The 25,582-nt window shown below is 60.1% G+C and overlaps 11 protein-coding genes across 11 annotated transcripts; 4 read left to right on the forward strand and 7 right to left on the reverse strand.

The window, feature by feature from the left end:
• Nucleotides 1-255: 255 nt before the first annotated feature.
• SDRG_05506 (hypothetical protein) lies at nucleotides 256-1,883 on the reverse strand. The gene has a single exon (XM_008611222.1). It carries the CDS (start codon nucleotides 1,853-1,855, stop codon nucleotides 368-370), a length of 1,488 nt encoding a protein of 495 aa, XP_008609444.1. The 5' UTR covers nucleotides 1,856-1,883; the 3' UTR covers nucleotides 256-367.
• A 2,404-nt stretch (nucleotides 1,884-4,287) lies between these two features.
• Nucleotides 4,288-6,001, forward strand: SDRG_05507 (hypothetical protein). Its single transcript, XM_008611223.1, has one exon. It carries the CDS (start codon nucleotides 4,315-4,317, stop codon nucleotides 5,842-5,844), a length of 1,530 nt encoding a protein of 509 aa, XP_008609445.1. The 5' UTR covers nucleotides 4,288-4,314; the 3' UTR covers nucleotides 5,845-6,001.
• Nucleotides 6,002-6,049: 48 nt separating this feature from the next.
• On the reverse strand, nucleotides 6,050-10,700 carry SDRG_05508 (hypothetical protein). Its single transcript, XM_008611224.1, has 7 exons — nucleotides 9,796-10,700; nucleotides 8,317-9,752; nucleotides 8,091-8,261; nucleotides 7,803-8,045; nucleotides 7,604-7,756; nucleotides 7,065-7,557; nucleotides 6,050-7,024 (listed from the first exon to the last, which is right to left on the reverse strand). Exons 1-7 carry the CDS (start codon nucleotides 10,670-10,672, stop codon nucleotides 6,078-6,080), a joined length of 4,320 nt encoding a protein of 1,439 aa, XP_008609446.1. The 5' UTR covers nucleotides 10,673-10,700; the 3' UTR covers nucleotides 6,050-6,077.
• A 278-nt stretch (nucleotides 10,701-10,978) lies between these two features.
• SDRG_05509 (hypothetical protein) lies at nucleotides 10,979-12,066 on the reverse strand. Its single transcript, XM_008611225.1, has one exon. It carries the CDS (start codon nucleotides 12,051-12,053, stop codon nucleotides 11,040-11,042), a length of 1,014 nt encoding a protein of 337 aa, XP_008609447.1. The 5' UTR covers nucleotides 12,054-12,066; the 3' UTR covers nucleotides 10,979-11,039.
• A 480-nt stretch (nucleotides 12,067-12,546) lies between these two features.
• On the forward strand, nucleotides 12,547-13,298 carry SDRG_05510 (hypothetical protein). The gene has a single exon (XM_008611226.1). The coding sequence runs from the start codon at nucleotides 12,560-12,562 to the stop codon at nucleotides 13,208-13,210; it is 651 nt and encodes a 216-aa protein (XP_008609448.1). The 5' UTR covers nucleotides 12,547-12,559; the 3' UTR covers nucleotides 13,211-13,298.
• Nucleotides 13,237-14,874, reverse strand: SDRG_05511 (hypothetical protein; the record flags this gene model as incomplete). Its single annotated transcript, XM_008611227.1, has 6 exons — nucleotides 13,237-13,572; nucleotides 13,618-13,711; nucleotides 13,760-13,847; nucleotides 13,891-13,954; nucleotides 13,994-14,244; nucleotides 14,289-14,874. 6 exons carry the CDS (start codon nucleotides 14,872-14,874, stop codon nucleotides 13,237-13,239), a joined length of 1,419 nt encoding a protein of 472 aa, XP_008609449.1.
• A 234-nt stretch (nucleotides 14,875-15,108) lies between these two features.
• On the reverse strand, nucleotides 15,109-17,164 carry SDRG_05512 (hypothetical protein). Its single transcript, XM_008611228.1, has one exon. The coding sequence runs from the start codon at nucleotides 17,149-17,151 to the stop codon at nucleotides 15,193-15,195; it is 1,959 nt and encodes a 652-aa protein (XP_008609450.1). The 5' UTR covers nucleotides 17,152-17,164; the 3' UTR covers nucleotides 15,109-15,192.
• Nucleotides 17,165-17,334: 170 nt separating this feature from the next.
• Nucleotides 17,335-19,088, reverse strand: SDRG_05513 (hypothetical protein). Its single transcript, XM_008611229.1, has one exon. It carries the CDS (start codon nucleotides 19,051-19,053, stop codon nucleotides 17,371-17,373), a length of 1,683 nt encoding a protein of 560 aa, XP_008609451.1. The 5' UTR covers nucleotides 19,054-19,088; the 3' UTR covers nucleotides 17,335-17,370.
• Nucleotides 19,089-19,613: 525 nt separating this feature from the next.
• Nucleotides 19,614-21,608, reverse strand: SDRG_05514 (hypothetical protein). The gene has a single exon (XM_008611230.1). The coding sequence runs from the start codon at nucleotides 21,585-21,587 to the stop codon at nucleotides 19,665-19,667; it is 1,923 nt and encodes a 640-aa protein (XP_008609452.1). The 5' UTR covers nucleotides 21,588-21,608; the 3' UTR covers nucleotides 19,614-19,664.
• Nucleotides 21,609-21,932: 324 nt separating this feature from the next.
• SDRG_05515 (hypothetical protein) lies at nucleotides 21,933-24,013 on the forward strand. Its single transcript, XM_008611231.1, has 5 exons — nucleotides 21,933-22,002; nucleotides 22,043-22,181; nucleotides 22,226-22,407; nucleotides 22,457-22,603; nucleotides 22,650-24,013. The coding sequence occupies exons 2-5, from the start codon at nucleotides 22,163-22,165 to the stop codon at nucleotides 23,922-23,924; spliced, it is 1,623 nt and encodes a 540-aa protein (XP_008609453.1). The 5' UTR covers nucleotides 21,933-22,002; nucleotides 22,043-22,162; the 3' UTR covers nucleotides 23,925-24,013.
• A 239-nt stretch (nucleotides 24,014-24,252) lies between these two features.
• Nucleotides 24,253-25,582, forward strand: SDRG_05516 (hypothetical protein; the record flags this gene model as incomplete). The annotated part of the gene is made up of 10 exons (XM_008611232.1): nucleotides 24,253-24,361; nucleotides 24,409-24,453; nucleotides 24,498-24,546; nucleotides 24,593-24,698; nucleotides 24,743-24,829; nucleotides 24,877-24,935; nucleotides 24,978-25,074; nucleotides 25,114-25,266; nucleotides 25,311-25,441; nucleotides 25,486-25,582. 10 exons carry the CDS (start codon nucleotides 24,253-24,255, stop codon nucleotides 25,562-25,564), a joined length of 915 nt encoding a protein of 304 aa, XP_008609454.1. The 3' UTR covers nucleotides 25,565-25,582.

Here is a 25,582-nt window from a genome sequence, read left to right on the forward strand (position 1 = left end):
CACTCAAGAGGCACTTGGTGTGTACTCGTACTCGTATATCGACATCGCTTCCACGACCGAAGCGTCCTCTCTTTCACAGAACCATTGAACACCTACCCTAATGAACGTGGTCACGGTGAGCTGGGCACATGAGCATGCATGCCACACAGCATGGGTGCGTCAGTATACCAACGAATGGCGTTGGACGCAGCATTCGAGCATCCATCACGATGCTGGGCCGTCGAAGATACACGATCGAGTGCTGGTCAGTTGCGCGTCAGGGACTAGTTTGGGGTCACAAACCTATCCCTAGGAAAGGGCTAGTATCGACATCTGTGACGATTTTGTTCAACCAACCACGTCGCTTTGAAGAGTACTGCATTTATGGTTACGACGACCACGGCTGAAAGCGGAACGAGAGCGGCTTGTCGGGCACGATGAGAAGGCGCAGAATGCCTTTGGGGTGCGCCTCGTTGGGGATCCACTGAATCTCCATCTCGCGCAAGAGGTGCGCCAGAAGCAGGTACATTTCGGTCTCAGCAAGGCGTCGGCCCACGCAGCTGCGCGCACCAATGCCAAACGGCAGCGTCGAGTACGCTTGCTGCTTGCGGTTGTCCGCGTCCTTCTTCTCGCGGTCCATCCAGCGCTCGGGCGCAAACACCTCGGGGTGCTCAAAGATGTCGGGGTCCCGGCTCATTGTGTACGTGGCCATGAGCACACTCGTGCCTTTTGGAACTTGGTACCCGGCGAGCGTCACGTCGTCGCCAGCGTAGCGCTGGTTGGGCGTCGCGGACGGGTATAGCCGCAGCGTCTCTTTCACACAAGCGCGCAAGTACGAGAGACGAGTGAGGGCGGCTTCGTCCATGGGGCCCGACCCAATCTCGTCGCGGATGCGCGCTTGCATCTCGCGGCCGTTTGGAGCGGTCGCGAGGCAGTACATGGTCCAGAGCAGCGTATTGCCCGTCGTGTCGACGCCGGCAAAGAGCACGTCAATCGCGAGGCTAATGGCTTCGCGCTCGTCGAGCTCAGGTCGCTGCAGAAAGGTGCTGAGGAGGTCCGGCTCGGGCGAGGCGTCGGTGCACGCGATCTTGTCGCGCATGAGCTGATAGCCAAGGTCAAAGATGTAGTCGCAGTGGGCCGCGTGGGCGCGGTACGCGGGTACGTACGGGTAGATCCACGTGGGCACCTCGGGCGGGATGATGTGCAGCTGCTGCGTCGTGTCAAAGAAGCCGTCGACAGCGTCGATGAACGCTTGGGCGGCCGGCGGGATCGGCGTCGACGGGTCTGGCGACAAGCAGCCCATGCGCTTCCCAAAGACGAGCGACGAGACCGCTTCGAGTGCAAACGCCTTCATGATGTTGGTGACGGCAACCGGCGCCCCGTGTTGCGCTTCGGTCGCAATACGCGCAACGACATCCTTGGCGACGTCGTCGATGCGCCCGATCCACGCGGGTACATTGTGCATTTGTAGCAAGTTCTCGCTCATGCTCGCCCGGGACTTTTTCCACTCGGCAAATACGTTGGTGTTGGAGGTCGCCATGGGCCACTGCCGCTGCTGCCGGTACAGGGTCCACGCAGGAAAGAGGTGGCGCTGCGGCATCGCGCCTTCGGTGCGACACACGAGCGCGGTCGCTTCTGGGTCGGCGACCGAGACAAGGTACGGTGTGAACGGCGCGAATCGCAGCTTGAAGATCGGGCCGAGCTCGCGGTGGAGGGTCTGGAAGCGCTCGTACGTGACGCGGAGTCCATTGTTGCGGATGAAGTAGAGACCACTCGACTTGAACGGCCCGAAGCCGTACTCGGGCGCGGTCGGGATGTCGTCCCAGGCGCGCGCGGCCGTCGACTTGGCGCGGCGACCAGCAGATTGGCGCAGCATCTCGCGTATCGAGTGCGCTGCAGAGACACGATCGAAAACTGAGCCTCAACACTCATCCAATGTACGAGTACACGGTACGCTTGAGGTTGCGGACGCGAAATCGATGTGTTGGACGCACGCCATGGTCTCGATCGTCGAATCTTGCGGGCTGGAAGCAGTCGAGACGACCGATTTGGTCATGAAAGCAGGCGAGAGCCCTCGTGCTATCGCACATCTGCCAAGGCGACGATGGACGCGCCACTACCGGCACTCTTGAAGCGTGAGTAATATTTGGCGCCATCCAGATTGTGAGCGTACAAACGGCCCAGAACGTTTGCCAGAAAGGACATGTGCCTGTCGTAACGAGTCGTGCCAATACCTGGATGATAAAGCTCTAGGCTATAATAGCTTTTCTTCAAAGGTGTTCGCTGGGTACATCTAGCTTAGAGCTCTAGCTTTTCTTTAAAGGTGTTCGCGGGGTACATCCATGAAATGTACGTGCACTCCATGCAGTACATGTACCCAGGGCGAAATGCCATGTCGGTGTGACCGATTCCGCTCCTGGCAACAACCAGAACGTGAAACACCAGACAGAGGGAGGCCGTACTCCCTAAACACCGGCTAGTGTACTACAAAGAAGAACAGAAAATGGCAGCTAAGCTACGTCTACTGACTGCTGCCAAAGGCTGTACAGTCTCACATCAACGGGCTTCTGCTGTAGGACTAAACATGCAAACACACATCGCCTTGTCCCGGCCTAGTGGTGTTGACGTGGGCCAGGCTCACACCCGGTGCCCCACCACTGAATGCGACCAACGGTCACAGTGGTTGACGACAAAGCTCGGCCTAGTTTCATCCATGTTCGTGTATGTGCGTACCTTCCCACTCGCATGCTGCCCTCGAGTCTCGTACCTTTCGTGATTAAGATACGCCCGGATAGGATAAAGTGGTTAGGGCAACGTTGGCAAAAAGAGAAGCAGCAGCAGCGCCGCCCCGAGTCCCGCAACGGCTGGCCCTTTACGAGGGAGCATCGCGCCCTTCACCACACAAGTTCATGTGCCTGGCCTGCCGAAGCGGTCCTCGGCTTGACTGCTGCTGCTGCTGCACCTTTGCCTATGAAGAATTGCGCGCTGCCACCCTAACGTTAGGGAGAAACATGTTGGACGCATTTACAATGCGAGGAGAATACCTTTTCATGGACGGCGACGGAAAAGGGCCTGCGCCAGCGGGGACTGAACCCTGTGCCTTCCGCTTACGCAGCTGAAATCCACCGACTAGACAAAGGGGCGCCACGAAGTACGACCCGCAACGTGCCATGCGTTGAGTTGAAAAAAGCGAACAGGAGCTTGATGACAGCACCGATGCAGCGTATGGTCGCTTCGTTGGTAGCCGCGAGCTAGCGTAAATGCTGCACGACCATCCATGGGTTACGCTGCCGACTTTGTCCTCGCGGTCCTCAGTACGTACATTGTAGTTGTATCTAGACAAAACCCTATCCCCAGTTTAGAAAACAGCTGAACAAAATGTGAGGTTGGACGCATCTGTGGAAGATGAATGTCGACCACCGCCAATGTGACTGTCGGTCCAACGTAGTCGAGCGAGCTACGGCAGGATATTGAAGGAGCTCCAACAAGCATGCTGCAACTACCAGCACCGCCACACATTGCGAGCGCTATCCGGCGGTTCTTGTCGAACGTACTACACCACTGCAACCCCAGCGAGGCCATGCTTCGTGGCCGTCATCATCGTCGACGCACCTCTCTCGATGGTGACGACGAGACGCTGGGTCAGCTGCGTGCGATCGGTCGCTGCCACGTGCGGTGATGGTCGTCATCCAGGCGAGTAGCCGCGAGCTGTTCTGAGCGTCTAACCAGCTGCGGAACCACTGAACTCATGCACGTTTGAGTGGACACATATCATGACAGATCGGGATGGGCAGGCAGCCGACGTACACTCGATGGCTCGGTAAACACGAGTTGCAGCGCTCCACAGCACCAAACGGGCCGCCACTCCATCCGTTCTGATAGTACAAGAACGCAGCGCCTTTGGCCCACCGCTCGGACGCCTACGACGCCAGTGTACATACTTCTGATCGAAAATACCAAGCATTACCGCTGCTTCGAGCTCGTTCTTCTCTGGGACAGAGCCACTCTCGGCTCAGTTTGGAGCTAGTTCGGCTGCCTCGGTCGCTCCGAGTAGCTATGTCAGGTCGGTTTTCTACGGTACACGAAGCATCACCACTTGACAAAACGAGCCTCCATGAAGCTCCAGCGCTCGCTCGCACGGCAATGGCGACGTTGCAGTTATGGCTTGTCTTCATCCTGCAACATACCGCGCTCGCATGGCATTCTTCGCGTTGGTGGCGAACGCCTGTCGCCTTGGGAGGGTGACGTGGCAGCCGCAGAGCGCACTTCAATGCCAGATGGCACGACCATCCGAATCTCGCAGTCGTCGCCCTCTCTTCGTCTCGTTTGGCCTCGATGCGTTCTGTGCATTTGCGAATTTCCAGCATGTTGCGCAGCTGCCTTCGCCTCAAGTCGACTCTCGCCGCGCCCAAGCCGGTGACCGCGATCCCCAACGCGCCCGAGACCGGCGTCGGCCCCCTGCGCTCGAGCATGATGTACTTTACCAAGGGCGGCGGCTTCCAAGTACTCTTCAAGCACCTCCGTGCGCTTCACGACACGATCGGGCCCATTCTGCGCGTGCGCTTTGTGCCGTTCGGGCCGCGCATGGTGAGCGTCACGGACCTCGACGTGATCGCGCAGCTCTTCCGGAACGAAGGACCCGTGCCGCTGCGTGGCGCCGTGCCCGTGTGGGAGTACTATCGGCAAATCAAGCAGTGGCCGCGCACGACCGTCACGACCAACGACTATGCGATCTGGAAGAAGATGCGGTCGAGCTTGAGCGACCACTTGCTGCAGCCGCGCAACATTGGCCCGTGGCTGCCGCGGATCGACGCGATCGCCCAAGATGTCACGACGCGCTTCGAGCGCGAAGCCGCGGCGTCGCCCACTCGCGACGTGGATGTGACGCACACGCTCAAGGCGTATACGCTCGAGTCGGTGAGCTCGGTCCTTTTTGGGAAGCGCATGGGCTGCTTGTCGGCCGACCACTTGACGCCGATCACGCCGGCCGCGCAGCGCTTCATCAACGCGGTGGTTGGCTTTTTCGAGACGACGCAGGCGCTCAACACGCTTCCGCCGTCGATGCCACCCATCTTGTTTTGGCTCTTTCCGGCGTTTTGGCGCCATGTCGGCCACGCGAACGTCATTTTTGAGATTGGGTTTGAGCTCATGACCGAGAAGCTCGCGTCGACCGAAGCGACCGCGCCCGACTTGCTCACAGCGTTCCTGTTGCGCCCCGAGCTCACGGAGCGCGAGGCCATTACGCAGTGCATCGACCTCCTCTTCGCCGGCGTCGACACGACGTCCCAAGGCATTCTCTGGACGCTGTATGCGATCGCGACTTCGCACGACGCACTAGATCTCCAGCGCCAGCTCCGCGACGAAGTAACTGCGGCCATGGGCGACAAGACGCAGCTGGATAAAGACGCCTTGTCCAAACTGCCGCTCGTGCGGGCGTGTGTCAAGGAGGCGCTGCGGCTCTACCCCGTCTTTAGCACGTCGATGCGCGTCATGCACGATGACACGACGCTTCTCGGGTACAGCGTGCCAAAGGGCACCCAAGTCCTCATGCCCATCTACGCCATGAGCCGCGATCGCAGCGTCTTTGCCGAGCCAGACACGTTTGTGCCCGAGCGCTGGCTCGGCCGCGAAGCGAAAAGCGCCGCCGACCGCAAGAAGGCTGCGTACGCGACACTGCCGTTTGGCATGGGCGCGCGGAGCTGCGCGGGCCGGCGCCTCGCCGAGACGGAGCACTACCTATTGCTCGCCCACATGGTGCGAACGATGCGCTTCGAGGTCGCCCCCGGCGTCGACCACCCGGAGCCGATCGTGCAGCTCGCACTCACGCCCGACAAGCCCCTCGTACTGCGCATGACGCCATGGTAGCCACCCTCTGCTTGAGGAACCGGTAGGAGGATCGTGCTACGTCAGTGACCACTTTCTATATGTTGTATCTCGTGTCGTCCTAATCATGATCAACATGTTGTCTTGTGTTCTCGTCCGGAGGCGAAATGGCCGCTGGACGCGCCACGTCATCGGTGTAACGTTCTTTGACTTGACACATTGATACTAAAAGTGCAAACCAACCAAAACGCAGGACTCGACCAATGCCTTGAAGCTTAACGAACGCCATCACTACCCTCGGGAGAGGCGGCATGGTGCACGGGCGAAAGAACGCGTCGTCGACCTGACGCGGGCGTAGTCCGCATCGGCGACGCCGCAATCGTGTGCTGCGACACGGCGTAAGATGACGCGACGACCGTCACGTCGCTCTTCGGTCGACCGCTCTCGAGCCACTCGGTGTGCGCGACAACAAGCGGCACCGGCGGTGCCATGGGCGCAAACGTCGACCGGAGCTTCGAGAACATTTTCCGCGAAGCAAACTCGATCAACGCAACTTTTTTCCAGCCGGCTGAGCGCGCCGCCGCCGTCGTCGTCGTCGGTGGGAGCAGCAGCTTCTTGAGGTGCCCGATTGACTCGTCGAGCTGCTCCGAGCCCGACTTGTAGGCATCGGCCAGCGTCGGAATCCGCGGCGAGATCGCTTTGCGCTCGCGCTCGGCGTTGACAAGCGTAAAGCTCTCCGAGAAACCCGGCGCCGTCACCGGGTACAACCCTGTCTGCAGCGTCGGCACGTCGACGGTCTTGAGCTGGCGCGCGTTCGACGGTCGCGCAAGCGGAAGCGGCCCGGCTTCGTGGCGCAGCAAAAAGTCCCGGTCTTGTTCCCACTCGCAGCCGCCGCTCGCATCGTCGCCGTCGAGCAAGGTGAGGAGCGTCGACGTCACGTGTGTCTCGCCCGGTACGTCTGGTCGGACAAATTCGGCCAGCGTCGTGACCAAGTCGACACTCATGCGTTCGATGCTGAGCACCATTGGCGCCTTACCACTGTGGTCGCTCACGCGCTTGAGGTCGTCGAGGAGGTCCAGCGTCAGCGAAATGACACCATTTGTCGCGAGTAGCGGCTTGACGCTGAGCTTGCGCGCCAGGAGGCAAAAGCTGGCGATGCAGTTGCGCTTGATGTACAAGTTGGTCGTCGTCGCCAAGAGCGACGCAATGCACGGCACCGCGCCTACTTCGCATTTGCAAACCGACCGCAAGCGCCGACGTACCTTCGTCGACGAGCTGCTGGATGTTGCCCGGTGGCATGGCGAGCTTGCGTAGCACAGCCGAACAGAGCACGTTGCTCTCCATGCCCGCGTGGCTCGAGAGCCATAGAATCGGCGCCAGCGCGCCCTGCCCGAGCATGATGGACGAGTTGACGCGGCCGAGGAGGAGGTTGCAGATGCCAATCGCCGCGTCTTCCCGCGCCACTTTGGTCACACTCCGCGTCGTGAAGATCGCGACCAAGAGCGACGTCGCGTGGGCGTTGACGAGCTGCGCGTGGCACGCGGCTTCGCAGCTCAAGTTGCGCATGATCGCGGCACACATGGCGATCGAGATCGGCGCCTCTTCCTGCGACGCGACGATCGACGCGATCGCCGTCACGAGGCCGCCCTGACACATGTGCACGAGCAACGCGTCGCGGCACGAAATGTTGTACAACGTCCGCATGAGCAGCAGCATGACGTCGACGCACGGACCTTCTCGGATCGTATCGAGCATCTACTTGATACATTGAATCAATTGCGCATCGAGGAGGCGTGACTACCGTTGGCAGCAGCGTGTCGCTGAGGAGAAGCCCGTGGACGGTTGCGTCGTCGAGCGAGCAAATGTGGAGCAAGATGGCGCAGCAGTGCTTGGTTTTGACGTCGTTGGCGTGCAAAAGAACGTCGAGCATGCGGTAGACAGTATCATCGAGAAACTATCACATTTGGTCAGTGACAGCATAAAAGAATCAATACAAGGACCTTGACGCGCACGTCGTGGGACCATTGAAACGTGACGGTGAGGATTTGCGCCACGAGATGCATTTGGTCTTCCCGCGTCGTCTTCGTGAGGTGGTCGAGAGCGCTGAGGAGCCCCGCGTGCAGCAGCGGTCCCGCCACATCAATGTCGGTGAGGAGGTTTAAAATGCCTTGCAGCATCGTGATGCCACATGGGAGATCGTAAATGCGCTGGAGAATCCCGAGAAAGCACTGCAGCGTCGACGCCTGCATAGTTGCTCGAGAACACGTCATCGTGACATGTCATAGTACCTTGGCGAGCCCGCGGCGCGACTCCTTGTAGTACGAGAGACCGCAGAACGCGTCGGCCAAGAGCGAAAAGTCCTGTGGCTCGGACGACATGGCGAAAATCGTAAACGCCCACGGAAGCCCATCTTGGCACATAACGGGAATGTTGACTTCGGAGCGCATCAGGTTCATGACCTAGCCCCATGAACATGCCAGTTTGTCCTCGTTGCATCGACCAAGAGTAGTATACCGCCTTCATGCACATGCGGCGTGTGATCGCGTCGTTCGACTTGACGCACGAGATGACGAGCAGCGCTTTGAGCGCGCCGTGCTTGACAAGCGTCACAATGTTGTCTTCGCTTGTCGAGAGATTGCAAAACGCGATCGCGCAAGCGCGTCGCACTTCCTCTTCGGGCGCCGCGGCCAAGCTCGAGAGCGAGTGCACAATGCCCTTCTCGATGAGCTCGCGGCAAATGCTCGGGTCGCAGCTCAGATGCGAGTAGGAGCTCACGCAGAGCTGGAGCGTCTCGGGATTGTCATCGCTCGCGAGCAGCGAGAGCGCTGCAATGAGCCCGTTCTGCACCATACGAATGCGGCACGGTGCAATCAAGCCAAAGCGCGCAAAGCACGCTGCACAACCCGCGTTGACCGCAGCGTCGCCGCGGTCGCAGAGCTTGACGATCGCGCCAAACGTAGCGTCGATGAGCGCCACGTACGCCTCGGGCGACAACTGCTGGCGGTCAAAGAGGACGCAGAGGATCTCAAGACACATGCAGGTACTGCTCGGTTTGGGCAAGAGCCGCACGAGCACTTCGAGGACACCGCTCTCGTAGATGCGCGAGTGCAAGCGCGGCTCGGCGCAGAGGTTGAAGAGCGTGCCGCAAGCGAGCGCGTGGACGTCGTCACGGGGGCTTTGGAGGCCAAAGTACAGCAGCCGGTGCATGGCTTCGTGCGCGAGGTCGAGCGCGTCAAAGTTGAAGCTCATGTTGTACAACAGCACGGCTTGGAGGTACTCTTCGACGCTCTGCTCTTCAAAGAGCGCGTACAGCACATGGTACAGGAGCTTGGTAAAGTACATGGGCGCCTCGACAAAGTCGCCGACGTCCAAGCTGCTGTGCCAGCCGACGACGCACCCGAGCGCGTGGAGAACGTAGTGCGAAATGTGCTTCTCGGTCCGCGCTTGCGTGTGGCTGTACGCGATCAGAAACTCGAAAAAGGCCGCGTCCACGTGCGCAAAGTTGGCTTGGCGCGCCACGAGCTGCGAGATTGTCTTGTATACACTTGTCTGCAGCGACGGGTCCGAGATGAGATGCGAGAGCTGCGCGAGCGAGCTCAGCGCGCCAACGTTGGCCATTTCTTCGCAGCCCAAGCTCTCGAGCGCTAATAGATCCAAGATCGAAAAGAGGCAATGGAGGTCGTCCGGGTCGGTTGTCGACCGGAGCACGGTCACGGCGGCCCGCACGGTGCCGTTGACGATGAGGGGTTTTCGACAGCTCTCAGTCTCGGCGAGGCAGTGCACGCAGCTCAGCGCCGTCGAGCGCACAGCCGCATCGGTCGCGGACAAGACTAACCGGTTGAGGATCTCAAAGACATCCGGGAACGCAATCACTTTGACGCGGTTCGACTTGGTGACGCAGAGGTTGTAGAGGGCTTGGCTGAGGAGGAGTCGGTCGCGGCACACGCGCCCTAGCAGCACATTGAGCGACGACTTGGGTTGGACGCGGTGTACCGTGCTCAACCAACGCGCGAATGACGTCGGTGATGCGGGGATACGTGTACGTGGGGCAGCTCAAGTTAAAAAGCGTAAACGAGCAGAGGCGCTCGAGCTTTTCGCCTGTTTTGCGCTGGGCGAGGATGCTCTCGAGCGTCTTTTCCTTGACAAACATGGACTCGAAGCTGTCTTCGATGCTGAGGTTGGCGGCGGTCGCCAAGACGTTGTACACGAGCATCTCGTCGGACGAGATCGACAAAATCGACTGCAACAGCGAGAGACACCCGTTCTGGAGCATGAGCTCACGGCCTTTGGCACTGGCGCTGAGGTGGCACATGGCCGAGACACACGCCCGGGACGTCGCGAGGTCCTTTGTCCGGCTCAGCGCGAGGAGGCTCGGGATCACATTGTCGTGAAAGAGGTTTGGGTGCAGCACGGGGTTGGCGGCCATGGCGTCGATCGCGGCCGCGCACTGCCGCTTGCGGTTGAGCTTTTGCTCGCGGCCACCGCCGCCACCCACGTCGGCGAGCAAGATCGACTCGTCCGCATGGCGCACGGGCGTGAGCTTGGCCATGCCCACTTTTCGCTTGGACTTGGACGGCGTCGACTGGCGACGGGCCGAGAGCGAGGGCTCCGAGATGGACGGCGCGAGCGACTTTAGATTTCGGCGCGGCAGCCGCGAAAGGTACAACAGCGCTTCCGTGTAGAGCCCGCGCTGGTAAAAGGTGTCGCCCTTGTACGTGAACCCGAGGTGCGGCACCGGGTCGTGCACCCAGTCGCGCCGGTCGTCGCCGAGTCCGTCGTCCGAGTGACGCGAGTCGGGCGTCGAGAGATCGGTGCCCCGCGTGTTGCTCCGCTCGAGCTCCGAGGAAGCGACCTCCCGCCGATGCTCCATGACGCAGATAGAAATAGACACCTTCCCACCACCGTTACGACTGCAAATTTCGAGGCGGCGGCGCGACCCTTTCCTGCTGCACGAACGTGGCAGCAGCGCAGCCTCTGGGCGACAGCGCTGAGCTCGGGCGCGCTGCCGACAGTCGCAACATCGAAAGGTGCACCAGAACCTGCCACGTCAACGATGCGAGGACGTATCACTCTGTCGGCTCGAACGACGCCTAAGCGCCAGGCGCCGAGCACCTTGCCCGCGCTCGTAGCTCTGGCGCAACGCTGGAATGTTCCGACTGCGGGTTGTTAAGCCTTGTATCTCGTAGTCCAAGTCATATATAGTAGTAGTTTACTTAGAAGGCATTGCTACCTAGATCTTAATCAAAGAAGCCGCCGTCGTCACTCAAGGCCGCGCCAAGGATGACGCCGCCGGCCAAGCCGAGGGCCGCGCCGGCAACAACACCGCCGCCATTGTCGTAGCCATCGCCGTAGCCGCCACCGTAGCCATAGCCGCCACCATACATGACCGGGGCCGGCGCACCGTACACCACCGGGCCCCCCATGACGACCTGCGGCGGGCCAACAATGACCGGCGGCGGGGCCATCACCACCGGGGGCGGGGCAGCGTACACTGGTTGAGGTGCAGCGTACACCGGCGGTGGCGGGGCATACATGGGACGCGACGCCTGGGCGGCCATTTGTGCCTGCTGCTGCGCGAGCTGGGCTTGCTGTTGTTGCAGCTGCATCTGCTGCTGCTGGATCGTCTGCTGCTGCATCGCTTGCTGCTGCTGCTGAAGTTGGTGTTGCTGCTGGTGGATCTGCTGCTGCTGCTGCTGCTGCTGCTGTTGCTGTTGCTGAGCATACCCGCCGTTGTACGCGGGGGGCTGGCCATAGGCGGGCGGCGCACTCGGGTACCCGGGCGCCGAGGGCTGCGCGTAGGCCGGCTGGGCGGGCTGCTGGTAGGCAGGAGGTGGCGCAGCGTAGGGCTGTTGGTGGCCGTACGCCGGCGGTGCGTGGGCACCGGCGACCCCGAGCATTTGAACGCGGAGGTTGATCTCGCCACGCTGCTGGTTGCGGTAGTTGACCGGGTACCACTGGTCAACGACTTGACCACTCGCAAAGATGCTCATGGGGAGGCGGCACGTGCCAATGTAGTCGTCGCTCGTGAAGTTGCTGTCCCAGATCTCAATCACGAGCTGCGAGAGCTGCATGTCGGCGACCTCAAACACAAACTTGTCGTTCCAGACCGGGTTGCGGCCGCCATTGTCGTGGACGCGCGTCTTGAAGGTGCGGTGGCCGACCGTGACCTTGCAGTACGGGTCTTGCTTCCCAAAGGTCTGGGCGTCATGGAGGTTGCGGGCCGAGACCGCGCGGACGTGGAGCTCGGGCATTCTGGGAAATAGGAAATGGGAAATGCGTTGGCCAACTTTTTTTAGCCAGCTGCCGGTAAACCCAGCATCCATCCAATACAAACGACGAGCTTAAACCTACACTCTTCGTCCGGATACATGATGGCTTCCCGAGAAAATCGCAGAATTTCCCGTGTTGCAATGCGCCACCCTCCTCGAGCAAGGATTTCTCCACGGCAACGATCCGTGCAAGCAAGCCTCCTTCTCGACCTTCGCGGAATCGCTAAGGGGCTATCGCCATCACGTACCGATACAAAATCGGGTCCGAGCTGGGGTGCGTACGGTTGTGGTCCTGCCCTGATAGGTTGCGTGCTGTTAGATCCCTGCACGTCGTTTCGCCGACTCTCTGTTGGCAACGTCAACAGCGTTGTTTCGAAGGATTTTCCCTGCAGTCCTTTTTATTCGGCTGAAATCTCCATGGTGTACTTGATGTTTGTAAGTGGAATTGTGCAATGGTATTAAAATTCAATTCCCACTTTGCCGTATCAATGCTGCAGCTCGACGTCCGGGCGCCGGCCGCGCGCAACCTCGTGGTCCTCGACGACTACAGCCCGCTCGCGCCCTTCTGCAGGGGCACGCTGGGCAACCAACGAGAGATCACCGACGTGGCTGCGAACGGAGGGAATGCCCCCCGCTGGTACCGCAAGATGACCTTTACGGTCAGCCTGTATGAGACCGACGTCTTCCAGCTCGAGGTCTATGACAAGAACGACCTGGAGAGGGGCATGCTCGGCGCCTGCCTCTTCCGCGTCCGCGACTGGAAGGTCGGTCAGCTCTACGACCGATGGTACCCGCTCTACTACGGCACCATGTACGCAGGCGAGCTGCACATCGCCGTCCAGCTCATTAGCCGGCCCGACCCACCGCGGCCTGCACCAGCGCCCGTCGCCGCGCCCGCGCCACCACCAGAGGTACCTCGCTTCGTGGCGCAGCCAGGTTACCCTGCGTACTCTGCGCCCAGCTTTGAGACTCTCGTGTCGGGCATGCCGTCCCCGCCGCCATCGCCGTCGCCAGCACCGAGCCCTCCCCGCTCGCCAACGCCACGCCACTTGGCACAGCCGGGGTATCCCGGTTATCCTCGTGCGCTCACGCCCACGTTTCGCCCGTGGGGCTATCGCAGCTCTTCGCTGCAGCAATAATCTTATGTCAAATCGCGTGTCTGAAGTTACGCAACCTTGCGCTCGATAAAGTCGTGCGGAGACCAGACAGGACACACTTCGAATCGCCGCGCCTTGATGGGCTTGGCCGGCCGCTTCGGCGCCGGTGCTGGTGCCTTGGTTGCGGCATCCGGAACCTTGTCGGCGTCCGCTGCCTTGGGCGGTTTGGGGGTCTTGAGCACCTTCTTGGCGGCGCCGGTGGCGCTGGCTGCCGTGGCACCCGCCTTCTTCGTCAGCGGCGTTACGTGGGGCGTCGCGCTGTGACCGCTCTCCTTCCGGCCGAGCTTGACGAGGTCCCGAACGACAGCCATGTCGATCGAGTTGGTCGGAAAGCAGCCGACCATCTACCGTAGCGTTTCAACATCCACCCAAGTCATCCAAACACGCACCTTGGTGTAGAGCCGATTTCGCTCCTTCGGGACGCTCAGAATCACTGTCTCGGCCTCGTCCAAGTGCTTCTTGTCGTCTTGCTTGAGGAGCTGTCTACGCAGCGTGAGCGTGCCACGTATTGTACGAGCCGCGCGTTCGTACCGGTATTCGTTCTCTTTGGTGACCCAGTCTTCCATCTTGGCGGCCGCGCTGTACGTAGCCACCGCCAACGCCGTGTCCTTGAGGACGTCTACACCATCCCATACGTATGCAGACGCAAGCCCATCGTGTACCTTCTTTGAAGCCGTCGACCGACATGACGTCGCTCTCTTCCGCGCGAACCTTGTGGGGCTCGACCTACTGGGCGTGAGACAACGTCGGCAAATGACGGCGTACGAGCTTGGCCATATCGAGAAAGTGGTCGTCGGCGTCGGTCTTGGCCTGGCGCGCATGGTCGCGGGCTTCGAGCCGGGCCATGTGGCCGCGCAGTGACGTTTTGGTGTAGGGCAGAAATTGCATCAGACTCGTAATGTACCCGTTGACGCGCCAGCGCTGCGGGTGGGCGTTCACGACGGTCCGATCGACGTCGCGGAACCCGTCGTCAAAGGCCGGTGGCCATGCCTTTGTGGTTCCGTGCTCGGCAAAATCTAGATGCGGACTGTGAAAGGCGAACACATGAGATTGAACGTACAGCTCGCGACAAACTCGCGAAACTTGGCGACGACAGCGTCGACCTCGGCGCCGGGCTGCCACTCGTCGCCCCAGTCGTCCATCTCTTCCGCGTGCTTCTTGCTCTTCTTCCGGAGTGGCTCGTCGTCGTTGTCGACACCGCGCGCGACCGGCGCCGCCTTGAGCTCCTTGATCGTCTCGATGCGGTCGCCCGCGTTCACAAAGAAGCCGCTGTGCTTGGTCTTGACCTGTGTTTTCGAGTACGTACTCTCGATCGACTCGTGCAAGTCCGTGTCGTCGATGAACGAGTCGTCCGAGTCGTACAGGTCGTCGTGGTCGACGTTCTTGCGCACGACGGTGTCCTTCATGTCGAGCGGCCCGCCGCGGCCATAGCGCTGCTCGAGGTGCTCGATGATGTTAAACTTGCCACGACTCGGGCGCGCGGGTACGAGTGGCGGCGTGGATGGCGGCCCGTCTTCGTGCGGCAGCGCAGACGCATCGGTGGGCGCGGCCTCGACCGGCGCCGTGTCCTCGCCTAGCGTGGCCTTGAGCGCCTTGAAGCTGATCTCGTTGGACGCGTCGAGGGACACGTGGAAGCGCAAGCGCATGCTGCTGCTGGATCGCTGACCGACCAACGGACTTGGTCGTTTTTTGTTTGCACGGGAACACGGAAATTTCCGGAGTTTTTCCGGACATCAAGCTGCCCTTCATATTACAATACTGGTATGCGGCTTCAAACCCACAAAATTGGTCATCGAGCTTCGGACATTCCTGCAACTCGGTAGCAATAATGTCCTCTCGTCTCTTGCGTCCCATGACAAGCGTCTATACTCCTCCTTGAGTCCATAATTGCACAAAAATGTACTTTTTCAAACTTATGTTCTCTCAACTATACAAAAAGTGTCCTTTTTAACTCAGACACGAAACTAGCGAGTTAGGAATTGGCGGAGAACGGCCGTTTGCGCTGCAGAGGACGTCGCCGCTGCTTGCAGCGCCTGCAGCGCGTGCTGGAATCGGGGGCTTGTGCGCCGATGCGTCGCGACCGCCTCGACGCCTTGGCAAGCTTTCGAGCCCGCGGTGAGCAGCAGCAGGTGGGCCAACCCCGCGTCGTTCTTGGCGTCGCCGTCACAGCACCGACGAATCGCGAGGGCCACGTAGGCGCTGTGCAAAGCGGGTGGCAGCGCAACCGCCCACAAGGCGGCAGGCAGCGCCCGGACCCCCTTGGGATGCTGGATGAGAATATCCAGGAGCGGTGGCACGTCGAGAAGGAATGCACAGATGCTATCGGTGAGATCGCATGGCAGTCGCATCCTCAAGAGGGCGCGAGTGGTCGGCGTGACAGCATGCTTGCACATCCATGCTTGGAGCTCGAGCGCGCCGACAAGCTTTTCTTCCGTCGGTGGCATGTATCTGTAAGCCACCGCGTCGCGCGCGTTTGACCACCAGCCGCGCGCAAGGTCGTAGCACCAAGCGTCCAGCTGCGCATCCAGGAATGTGGTCAAATGGCAAAGGACGTGGTAGCGGAATCGCGCGGACGTCAGCGTATGCAGGTTGCGCATCGGTGCGTCCATGGCCGCGCGGCCAAATCGGTGGACGGCCATCGCCACGAGCGCTGCCACCTCGTACTGCGTATCCCACTGGCGCTCGGAAAGGAACTGACCGAGCAGCGTCACGTCACCATAGTCGTAGAGGAGACGCGCGATCTCCAAAAGCATTTCTGTCGTGCGCTCATCTTGCTTCGGACCCGGTTCGTCGGAGATGAAGAGGCGCGTCGCAGCTGCAAAGAGCGCCGAGCGCGATTCGAACCCGAGGTTGTCGTCGTCTTGGGGGCTACCACTCAAGATCGATCGCAGTAGCGCGATGGTCCGCGGCAGACCGAGCAGTGTCAACCGGTTGGCCTTGGGCCAAAAGACGAGGCAGGCGAGGGACGCGTCCATCTCGTGGAAGGCATTCACGTCGCCGTAGAGAAACGTTGCGATCGAGCGCCACCGACAGGTTTCCTGCACGAGCGCCGGCGTCGCGCATTGCGGATGAAACGTCTCGTCGAGGAGCGCGATCGGGTAAGTCGGCTCGTCAGCGCCGTTCCCCCAGACGTACGTGTGGTACTCGCCGACGCGCATGAACGCCATGTCAAAGCAGCCAGCGTCTAAAAGCCAGTCGACGACTGCCTTGTCACGGCCGCCGAGCGAGGCGAAATGTGGCGATGCGCTCGGGGTCTCCAGGATGACCTGCATCGCGCAGTACTCTTCCTCGGCTTGATTCGCAATCGCTTGGTCGATCTGGACGTGCGACGGCAGCGGCGGCGGTGCCCACACCATGGCAACCTTGTGCGTCCACGCGTGGTACGCGACATGGTGCACAAGAACGCCGCGGGTGCCAGAGACAATGGGGGCGACGGCGACAGTGCATGTGTTCAGGTAGACCACATACTGCCCGTCGAGCGCGTCGAACGTTGTCGTGCGGTCGTCGAACGTGATGGTGACGGCGCCGCCCACGCAGTCGGACGGGCAAAAGTACAGCAGCGTCGCAAACGTATGTGCTGGGCCGTGCAACGCCCGAAGTACGGACGCCGACCCAACGCCGTCGAGAGCCACATGCGCAAGCTCGACGTCGTAGGGGCGATAGTCAGTCAGCTTCAGTCGGTCTAGAACCTGACTCCACGACTCCTCGTTATTGAGATGGGCGCAGGACGTGACGGCTGCTGGCGGCAGCACACGTAGCTGGTCCGGACTTGTCAGCAAGGCCGCCGCGTGCTCGGGCGAAAGCGGCCAGTCGACATCGATACCGCAGATGGTCATTCGCGCGTCCGTATTTCGGCTCTTGTGATTGAAGCAGTGCGGAAGCATGATCCCTTGGACATAGGCAAAGAGGTCGGCGTCAGCCATTGTCGCCGGTTTGAAAACGTCCTTTTGACGAGCTCGGTTGATTTGCTTGTATCCGGATGTCCGGTAAAACGAGGTTGGTCATGGCCCAAGATACGTTGGCAGCAAATTCTGCGTTGGCTCGAATGAAGGCAACCGTACTGCATAGTCCATCGAGCCTGGTCGTGGACGACCCGCCGAGGTTACTACCAAGATCCATACACTGTATTGCAATGGTTAAGGCTACGTAGTCCAGGGCTGGAAGCGCAATGTCAACGGCTTGTTGGGCACGAGCAGGAGCTGCAAAATAGGCTTGGGGTGCGTCTCTTCGGGGATCCACTGCATCTCCATGCGGCGAACAAGGTGCGCGAGAGCGAGGTAAATTTCGGTCTCGGCCAAGCGACGGCCAATGCAGCTGCGCGAGCCCATGCCAAAGGGCAGTGTCGAGTACGCCTTCTTCTTCCGGGCGGCGGGTGTCGCATGGTCCCGGTCAATCCAGCGCTCGGGCTTGAAGATCTCGGGTTCGTCAAACACGGCGGGGTCGCGGCTCATCGTGTACGTGGCCATCATGACGCTCGTGCCCTTCGGGATGTCGTAGCCGAGAACTGTCATGTCCTGGGAGAGAATCCGCTGGTTCGGATTAGCCGCCGGGTACAGGCGCAGGGTCTCCTTGACGACTGCTCGAATGTACGAGAGCTTTTCGTGGGCGGCCGCGTCAAATTCGGTGGCGCCGTCCAGTATCGACTCGACCTCGGCACGCATTTTGAGTTGGATCTCGCGGCTATGGGGCGACGTCGCAATGCAGTAGAGTGACCAGAGCAGTGCAATTGACGTCGTATCGACGCCGCCGAACAGAATCTCGATCGCCTGCGTGATCGCGTCCGTCTCGTCGAGCTCGGGCCGCTGCAGAAACATCGTGAGCAAGTCGGGCGCCGTGACCTCGGTCGACGCCAGCTTTTCTTGCACCATCTCGTGCCCCAAGCGGAAGATATAGTCCGAGTGCATGACGTGCTCCTTGTACGCCGGCAGTAGCTTGTACACAAAAAGTGGCGCCTTGGGCGGGACCGCCATGAGCTGCTGCGACGTCGCAAAGAAGCCGTCAACGGCGCTGATCAAGGCCTGGGCCGTCGGAGCGATCGGCGTCAAGTGGTCGGGCGACAAGCAGCCCATGCGCTTCCCAAACACGAGCGACGAGACCGCTTCCAGCGCAAATGCCTTGGTGAGCAGCGTCACAGGCACCTCGCCCGTCGACGACGCACTCGCTTGGGCGCAGACGCGCGCGGCGAGGTCGTTCGCAACAGCGTCGACACGCGGCACCCACGTGCCGACGTTGTGCGGCTGCAGCAAATGGGCGCCCAAACTGAGCCGGTACTTCTTCCACACGGCATACTCGTTGGTGTTGGCGAGGCCCACGGGCAAGTTGCGCTCGTCCCGGTACAGCTTCCAAAAGTCAAAGGTCTGGCGCTGCGGCATCGCGCCTTCGTGCCGGTAGATCTCGGCGGCTGCGTCTGGGTCCGAAATACTGACCGTGTACGGCTGGAACGGCATAAAGCGGAGGCGGTAGATCGGGCCGAGCGACGTGTGGAGCTTGTGGAAGCGCTCAAAGAGCAGGCGGAACCCGTCACTCTCAGCAAAGTAAGCGTAGCTGCTGCGCAACGGACCAAAGCCCGTCTCGGGCGCGACAGGGATGTCGCGGAGGCATGGGGCCGCCTCGGTGGCGACGGCGGCCAACGTCGACTTGAGGCGTGCGCGGAGCATCGAAAAATGCGACCAGTGGCCGAGAAGGCGCCAACTGATAGGACGAGCGCGATCTGACAATTGGGTCAGATTCTGGTTCGTACCCACACTTAATAGGTACATGCCTGGAGCCCCAGTCGTGCGATCCCACCAGACGCACGTCAATAGCCTCGTTGAGAGAAGCGCCATAAAGTGCACAGTCGCCGCACTGTCCTGGTTGAAGGCCGCAAGCATTTCTCCAAAGATCGGTGCAGTTGCCGTTGACGACGCATTTTCATTGGCTAGCGTCGGCGAATCAGATTCCTTGAAACCTTCGATATTTCCGCGAGGGCGCGGGCGCCTTGCTTCGTGCTCGCTGTGTCCTCTCATGAAGTTGGACTCCTTTGCTCCAGTCCAGCATCCACTCCACACACTTGCTCTACCTCAACGAACGGTCCCGCGAGCGCTGGCGCTATGTACCGGTAGAATTCGAAACTATCACAATTGCGAACGGTGGCGAGATCGTGCCACGTGCGTAGTAGCCGCAGATTTTTCGGTACGCGGGCGTGCTCGGGTGCAATGTCTGGCGCATGGCCGCGGCTTCGAGCGAATAGCGGTGGATGATTTGAGGGAAACAAAGTGGAGTCGCCTTCGGTGATAGCAGTTGAACTGGATCAGAGCCTGCTTGTGTACGGGTGGGACGACGCGCTGGCGATCGATTCACTTCCCGCCACAATTTTCACGTCCGTACGGGTTATAAGACGACAAAATGAGGTCGGTCGAGACAAATTATTTGCGAAAAAACACTTGTAGTTTGGCAACTAGACCCGCCATTCGTTGGCGACAACCGCTTGGTGTGGGGTTAGGGCTGTCGTCAGCAGCACCGCCAACGTGCCTTGAAACGCAGCGCTCGCATATTTCTTGCGCGCCGCACGCGCCACTGTCGCATCCATCGACGTACCGGCCGTCAAGAGTACCAAGTAGGCAACACCTGCGTCGTGTTCGGCGTCCAAGACGCAAAACCGGTCGATGGCGAGCGCCAGGTATGCGTGGCGCAAATGCATCGGCGTCGACGGGAGCGCCCACAAGGCAGCCGGAAGCGCCGGCGTGCCCCGCGGATGGAGCGCCATGACAGTAACAAGACGTGGTGTATGCTGCAAAAAAGAGAGCACCGCGGCCACGACCGATGACGGCAGCCGAGTCGCCAATGTAGCTTCGGCCTCCGGCGCGACGAGAGTACGATCGAGGCACGCCTCAAGACGCATGCCATCTACAAGCAAGGACGTATCGGGCGCGTAGTTTTGTACCCTCAGCTTTTGGAGCATGGTCTGCCACCACGCCAGCGCGATCGTCCGCACCTGATGCCGCGCCTCGGGCACGGCGTCCAAGAGCCGCGACAGCACGTCGAGGCGGAACGTCATGCTGGTCGTGTCGCGCAAGTGATGAAGGAGCAGAAGCGACTGCGTTGCTCGGTACCGACGCGCTTCCGCAGTTGCGATCTCATCCGCCATGGCGTCAAATTCACGCCAGTGGCAACTCATCAAGAACGTGTTGACGAGGACGGCGTCGCCATAGGTATTGAGCGCCGACGCCAGAGTCAAGAGAACGGTGTCGGTGCGAAGACTTGGTTTGTGTACGTCCGAGAGCAAGTAGCGTGTCGCCACCACAATGAGCTCACGTGTCGAGCCGTACCCGAGGTCGTCGTCCACGTCACCACGCACAGCGTCATCCAGTAAGCGAAGCGTGCGATCGAATCCAAGGACACAGACGCGAAGCATTTTGGGCCAAAAGACGAGGTACGCGTGAAAGGCAGGAACGTCCAGTGTAGCGCCGACGTCGAGGTCGATGAGCGCTTTGAGGGGCCGATCCCGGCACGCGTCTCGCACGATGGCCGGCGTCTTACATGCCGGATGGAACGACTCGGGCATGAACGCCGCATTCTCCAGTGCATTGCCTCGACCTCCTGCGCGGACAAATGCCACGTCAAAGCGTTTTTTTGCAAGCAGCCAGTCCACGAGCGCCTTGTCGCGGCCTCCTAGTGTCCCAAACGACGGTGCTGTACACGGTGTCTCGAGCACCGCCGCCACCGCCACGTGCGGCTGGCCCGCGTGCTTGACGATGGCCCGTTCGAGATAGTCGATCGAAGGCAGCGATGGCGGGCCAAACAGCCGCGTACCTAACGACGTAGGCTCGTAGACGGCATGGTACACGACGACGCCGCGGTGACCCGACACGATGGGCGCCACCGAGACTGCGCAGGCGTTGAAGAAGGCGATGGTGTGTCCATCAAGCGCGTCATACGTTGTCGTCCGGCTGTCACAAGATATGGTGACGGCCCCGCCGACACTATCGGACGGCAGAAAATACACCAGCGTCGCAAAGGCCTCGGCTGGATAGGTTGCTGGCGTTAACGCCAACGCGGACCCGACGCTGTCAATGGCCACATGGGCAAATTCGAAGCGATTGCTGGCGGTGCTGCCGACAAGCTCATGGACAGCCTTGTGGCATTGGTTGGCGTCCGCAAAATCGGGTGGAACCGCCGAGTCGATGACAACGGTTGCGTGGTTGGCCAACTGCGACGAGAGCGCAGCGAGCGACGCTGGTGAGAGCGGCCACGTGACGTCGACGCCGCCTACGCTCATGTGCTTCTCCATAAGGCTCGCGACGGATGACGCGCCGTTGTCGCAGCGGACGCACTGGGGCATCCGGACGCGTTGCGCCAGCTCGGCCAGACTCATGACCATCTTTGCTGTGTGCCATTTCGCACACTCCGCAAGTCGAACAACATTCCTGAAAGCGTGAGTGATGGTGTTTTGGTGATGCCACTCTGCCAGCTCACACTGCCGCATCGCGGTGTCCCTGGAAGCGAAGACTGGGGATCACATTGGTGGGGCTGCTGTTGAGAAGACTGTTTGAACGAGGGTAGGTTCGAACTACGTACAGCGTCCAAGCGCTAATATGATGAACTGGAGGCGTGGTACAGTGACATTGCTGATCGGACGCTGTCGGCAAATGCCATCATGACAAGACGATGGGGCTCGCTTGAACCGAGTCCCAAAAGATGCAAGTCTTGCCTAGTATCAGACCCACGCTCGAATATCCTGGGAAATGATAATGACCTGTGCTCGGTGAGATTGCAGCAGCGTATCAATGAGAAACGTACCCTTGATCACCATCGACAGTAGTCACGCGATTGTAGGTTTGTAAAATCCAAGAGCACGATCCCGTCAGTCGACATTTCCTCACGTCAACTGGGACAAAGCTTCTTCGCTAAAGTTAGCTCACAAGTCGGCGCTTGATTGAAACGAACGCGGCGCGAATGGAGTCGACCAACAATGGTCTGGACGCCTCTCGATGATTGCGGAGGCTAAGGGCAATGTAGACAGCGCGTCCAGCGCCAACCCGTTCACGCTGCCGTCGGACGAAGAGGTCTTTCGTATGCGCGACGACATCAAGCGCCGCAAGGACGAGGACCGTGAGCGCAATGCGCGGCTCAAGATCCACGAAAAGCTCACCAACTCGTCCAAGCGCGGCAACATTCGCCGGTTCAAATTCGACGACAGCGTCCGTCCCTGTACCTCGTCTTGCGTTTTCACATATATTTGACGTGCAGGCGCCCGACATGGTCAACGTCGCCCAGTCCAAGCAGACGCGGGGGCTCGTCGCGGCGGCGACCGCGGCCATCTCGAGCGACCGCCGCCGGGAGAAGGAGAACATGGCCGACTTTATTGCGAAGAAGCGGGAAATGTTCCTTGTCCAGGTCGGAAATCCTCGACAACCAACAACATGTCATGGCCGCACCGTAGATGTCGCTCGACACCAAGCGCGAAGAGATTCGGAAGCTCGAAGAGAAGGCGCAGCTCAAAGAAGAGGCGCTCAAGAAGAGCGAGCTCATGCTCGAGGAAGACGCCGTGCGCTTCGACACGTTCCTCAAGGAGAACGACAAGAAGGCGCACGAAGCCATCAAGAAGGCCGAGAAGGAAACCAAAGCCAAAGCCGACCGCGTCCAGGAGATCAAAAAGCTCAACCAGCAAATCCAGCTCGTGCAAAGCGACATGTCCAAGCTCAAGGAGCAGCTCGACGACTGCCTGAAATACAAGGCGTTTCTCGACGAGCTCACGCCGCCCGAGTGGGAAGCCGAGCAAATGGAGCGCAAGAAGAAGCGGCAGCAAGATCGCTTGCGGAAGAAGAAGGCCAAGGCCATGGCCGAGTGGGAAGCGATCCGCGGCCGAGCGCTCGCCGAGCAAGAGGAGCGGGATCGCGCGGCCGAGCGGGCGGCCGAAAAGGACGGCAAGAGCAAGAAAAAGGCCGAGAAACCCAAAGCGGCGGTCGCGTCCAGCGCTGTGCCGCCCATGCCCGCGGTCGACGACATGGCGGCCACGAGCAGCGGCGAAGAGCTGCCCATGTACTTTCAGAACCCGCAGCAGCTGCTCGACATCTTTACAGCGCTCGAAGAAAGCAACTTGTTTTTGATTCAAAACAGTCAAGAGACGGAGCAGTCGCTCGAAGAGCTCAAGCAAAATTACCGCGAGACCAAGAAAAAAATGAACAAAAAGACCCAAGTGCTCAAACAAAACATTGACGACCTCCGCGAGCAAATCAACGCCGAAGACGAGAAGGCCAACCATCTACGGCAGCGCGCCATGGCCGGGACTGGCGAAAACGTCCAAGAGCGCATGCTGCAAGAACTCCACGACAAGGTCCTCGAAGTGTACCAGCGCTGCGGGTTCGAAGCCGACTCGAACCCGAACACGCTCTTCATGCTCACGGACCTTGAGGCGCGGCTCGAAGATTTGCTCAGCGCGATCGAGCACATGCCCGAGGACTATGTCGTCAAAGCCGAGAAGGAAAAGGAAAAGGAGCGCCGCGAACGCGTGCGGCAAGAGCGCATTGCGCAGCAAACCAAAATGTACGAAGAGCGCATGAAGAAGTCCATGGAACGCAGCATGCAAGCGCCCAAAAAGCGCAAGGGCCGCCAAGTCATGTGGCGGTCGCAGCCCCAGCGACAGATCAAACAGCAAGACAACGACAACCACGTCAACGACGACGACCAAGCCGACCAACAACACTTTCGGTGGTAACCCTGTTTATAAACGATAGTCCCGCTTCGTTTGCAGCGTATTTTGATGCACAGACAATATATACACAATGCTCGATTGACCAAACAACATTAGTGTCAAGCCAAAAGCCGTCGAATGCATTCACGAGGTGGTGGCTGGTGTACATTCTTAGCACCATGGAAACGAAAATGAAGCCACTTCCGTCTCTTGACACGTTGGCGGTGCCGCCATGCATACCGGTGCACAAAATGGCGGCGCCAAGATGGCACGGTCGACCACGCGCCCTTGTCACGCAACTGTCTCGAACTCCGTGGCGTCGACATTGACGCCCCGAATTAGCACTTGTGAAATGGCGCCAACGTTCCGCAACGACATTCGCAACGTCGGGGGCCGTGATGGCATCTACGATGAGAAGGTCAACCACCAGCTCAAGCTCATGAGCATCAACCCTATCGCAGGTATCTTCCGGTATCCTAGTTAGCGTCGATGCTGTCGCCTCATATAGGCAGCACGGTGACGCGACCACCGCTCTCGCCCCTCGCGCGGCTTCGTACGCAGAGTGTTTTTGCGATTGCGCCGTCTCACACCCGATAGGAGCCCAACGCCGTCACTTGCCACCGCGAAATACGACCCCCACCCCCTTGTACAGTCTGCTTCCATAAGAAGCGACAACGACTACGTTTTGATAGCGCCAAACGACTGAGTCGAAATCGCAAGTCCCAAGAGCGCCACGAGACACGCGAACACCTCCAGAACATCCACGTCATGATGAAGAAGATTCTGTGTTACGACGCTGTAGCTGCTCCTACTGCTTTGCTTCTCGGTCACGGGTTTGGTAGAAAAAGCCTGTCGTCGCAGCGAGCCCGCGCCCCCCCAAAGCACCCGACGACCTCGCCCTTGTGTGGCGCAATGGGTTTAGCCTGCCAGTACCAACAACCACGTGGGCACAGGTGGTACATACGAATGGTGTTAGGATACGGTGGCCCCCGCTATCGACGTGGAAGCCTCGCGTCGTCTCTATCTGACCAAACAGTAGAGCGGCGCTTCGATTTCGAGTCGCAAATGTGCTCGTAGAGTGGAGGCCGCGCCAAAACCCCCCGTTGGCATCCGCGCGCAGTCCCCGCGCCCCAAGTCGAGCCCGTGCATGCGGTCGTCGAGTCACCTCCACATCGTAAGCAGCGTCCGTTTTGTCGGCTCTCATGTCTCGTAGCTCATTCCCGCGCTCGAAGCCTACATGTCGAGCCATCGACTGCATGTGCTCGGGCTCTTTGGCACGGAGAATGCCAGCGGCGATGGCGCAGTGAGCGCCTACAACCTACGCCAAGTGCTCTTTGGCTTGGGCCTTGGATGGTCCCAGACCGACGTTGGATCATATTTTCAGTATGGCTCCTGACATCATCGGTGTAGATCACGGTGCTCATTCGCGCCTTGGATCCAGCAGAAGAAGGGCGCATCCACCCGTCCACCATGGAAGCGCTCTTGCGCCGCTTCCGTCGACCTGTCCCCGACGCGACGCCGCCCAGCTCCCATCGTCAGCGGTGCGTTAGGATGACGGAATCACGCGCTCAAGTCCATGGAATAGGAGCGTTGCGTCCGCGTCCTTGTCTGGTCGGCGCTTCTTACTGCCCACGCCGCCGCCGCGCCTGCCGTCATCGTCCTAACTCTACATGGTTTGCGCA

This window comes from Saprolegnia diclina, assembly GCF_000281045.1.
Source record: "Saprolegnia diclina VS20 unplaced genomic scaffold supercont1.14, whole genome shotgun sequence".
In the NCBI taxonomy this organism is placed as follows: domain Eukaryota; phylum Oomycota; class Saprolegniomycetes; order Saprolegniales; family Saprolegniaceae; genus Saprolegnia; species Saprolegnia diclina.

Coding starts and splice junctions, on each gene's coding strand:
- SDRG_05506 (XM_008611222.1), bottom strand. CDS start 1,855: ATGCTGCGCCAATCTGCTGGTCGCCGCGCCAAGTCGACGGCCGCGCGC.
- SDRG_05507 (XM_008611223.1), top strand. CDS start 4,315: ATGCGTTCTGTGCATTTGCGAATTTCCAGCATGTTGCGCAGCTGCCTT.
- SDRG_05508 (XM_008611224.1), bottom strand. CDS start 10,672: ATGGAGCATCGGCGGGAGGTCGCTTCCTCGGAGCTCGAGCGGAGCAAC. Junction 8,262..8,316: donor GCCGCATGTGCATGAAGGCG/GTATACTACTCT, acceptor TCATGGGGCTAG/GTCATGAACCTGATGCGCTC. Junction 7,558..7,603: donor GCGACACGCTGCTGCCAACG/GTAGTCACGCCT, acceptor TGTATCAAGTAG/ATGCTCGATACGATCCGAGA.
- SDRG_05509 (XM_008611225.1), bottom strand. CDS start 12,053: ATGCCCGAGCTCCACGTCCGCGCGGTCTCGGCCCGCAACCTCCATGAC.
- SDRG_05510 (XM_008611226.1), top strand. CDS start 12,560: ATGCTGCAGCTCGACGTCCGGGCGCCGGCCGCGCGCAACCTCGTGGTC.
- SDRG_05512 (XM_008611228.1), bottom strand. CDS start 17,151: ATGGCTGACGCCGACCTCTTTGCCTATGTCCAAGGGATCATGCTTCCG.
- SDRG_05513 (XM_008611229.1), bottom strand. CDS start 19,053: ATGGCGCTTCTCTCAACGAGGCTATTGACGTGCGTCTGGTGGGATCGC.
- SDRG_05514 (XM_008611230.1), bottom strand. CDS start 21,587: ATGGTCATGAGTCTGGCCGAGCTGGCGCAACGCGTCCGGATGCCCCAG.
- SDRG_05515 (XM_008611231.1), top strand. Junction 22,408..22,456: donor GGTTCAAATTCGACGACAGC/GTCCGTCCCTGT, acceptor TTTGACGTGCAG/GCGCCCGACATGGTCAACGT. Junction 22,604..22,649: donor GGGAAATGTTCCTTGTCCAG/GTCGGAAATCCT, acceptor GCCGCACCGTAG/ATGTCGCTCGACACCAAGCG.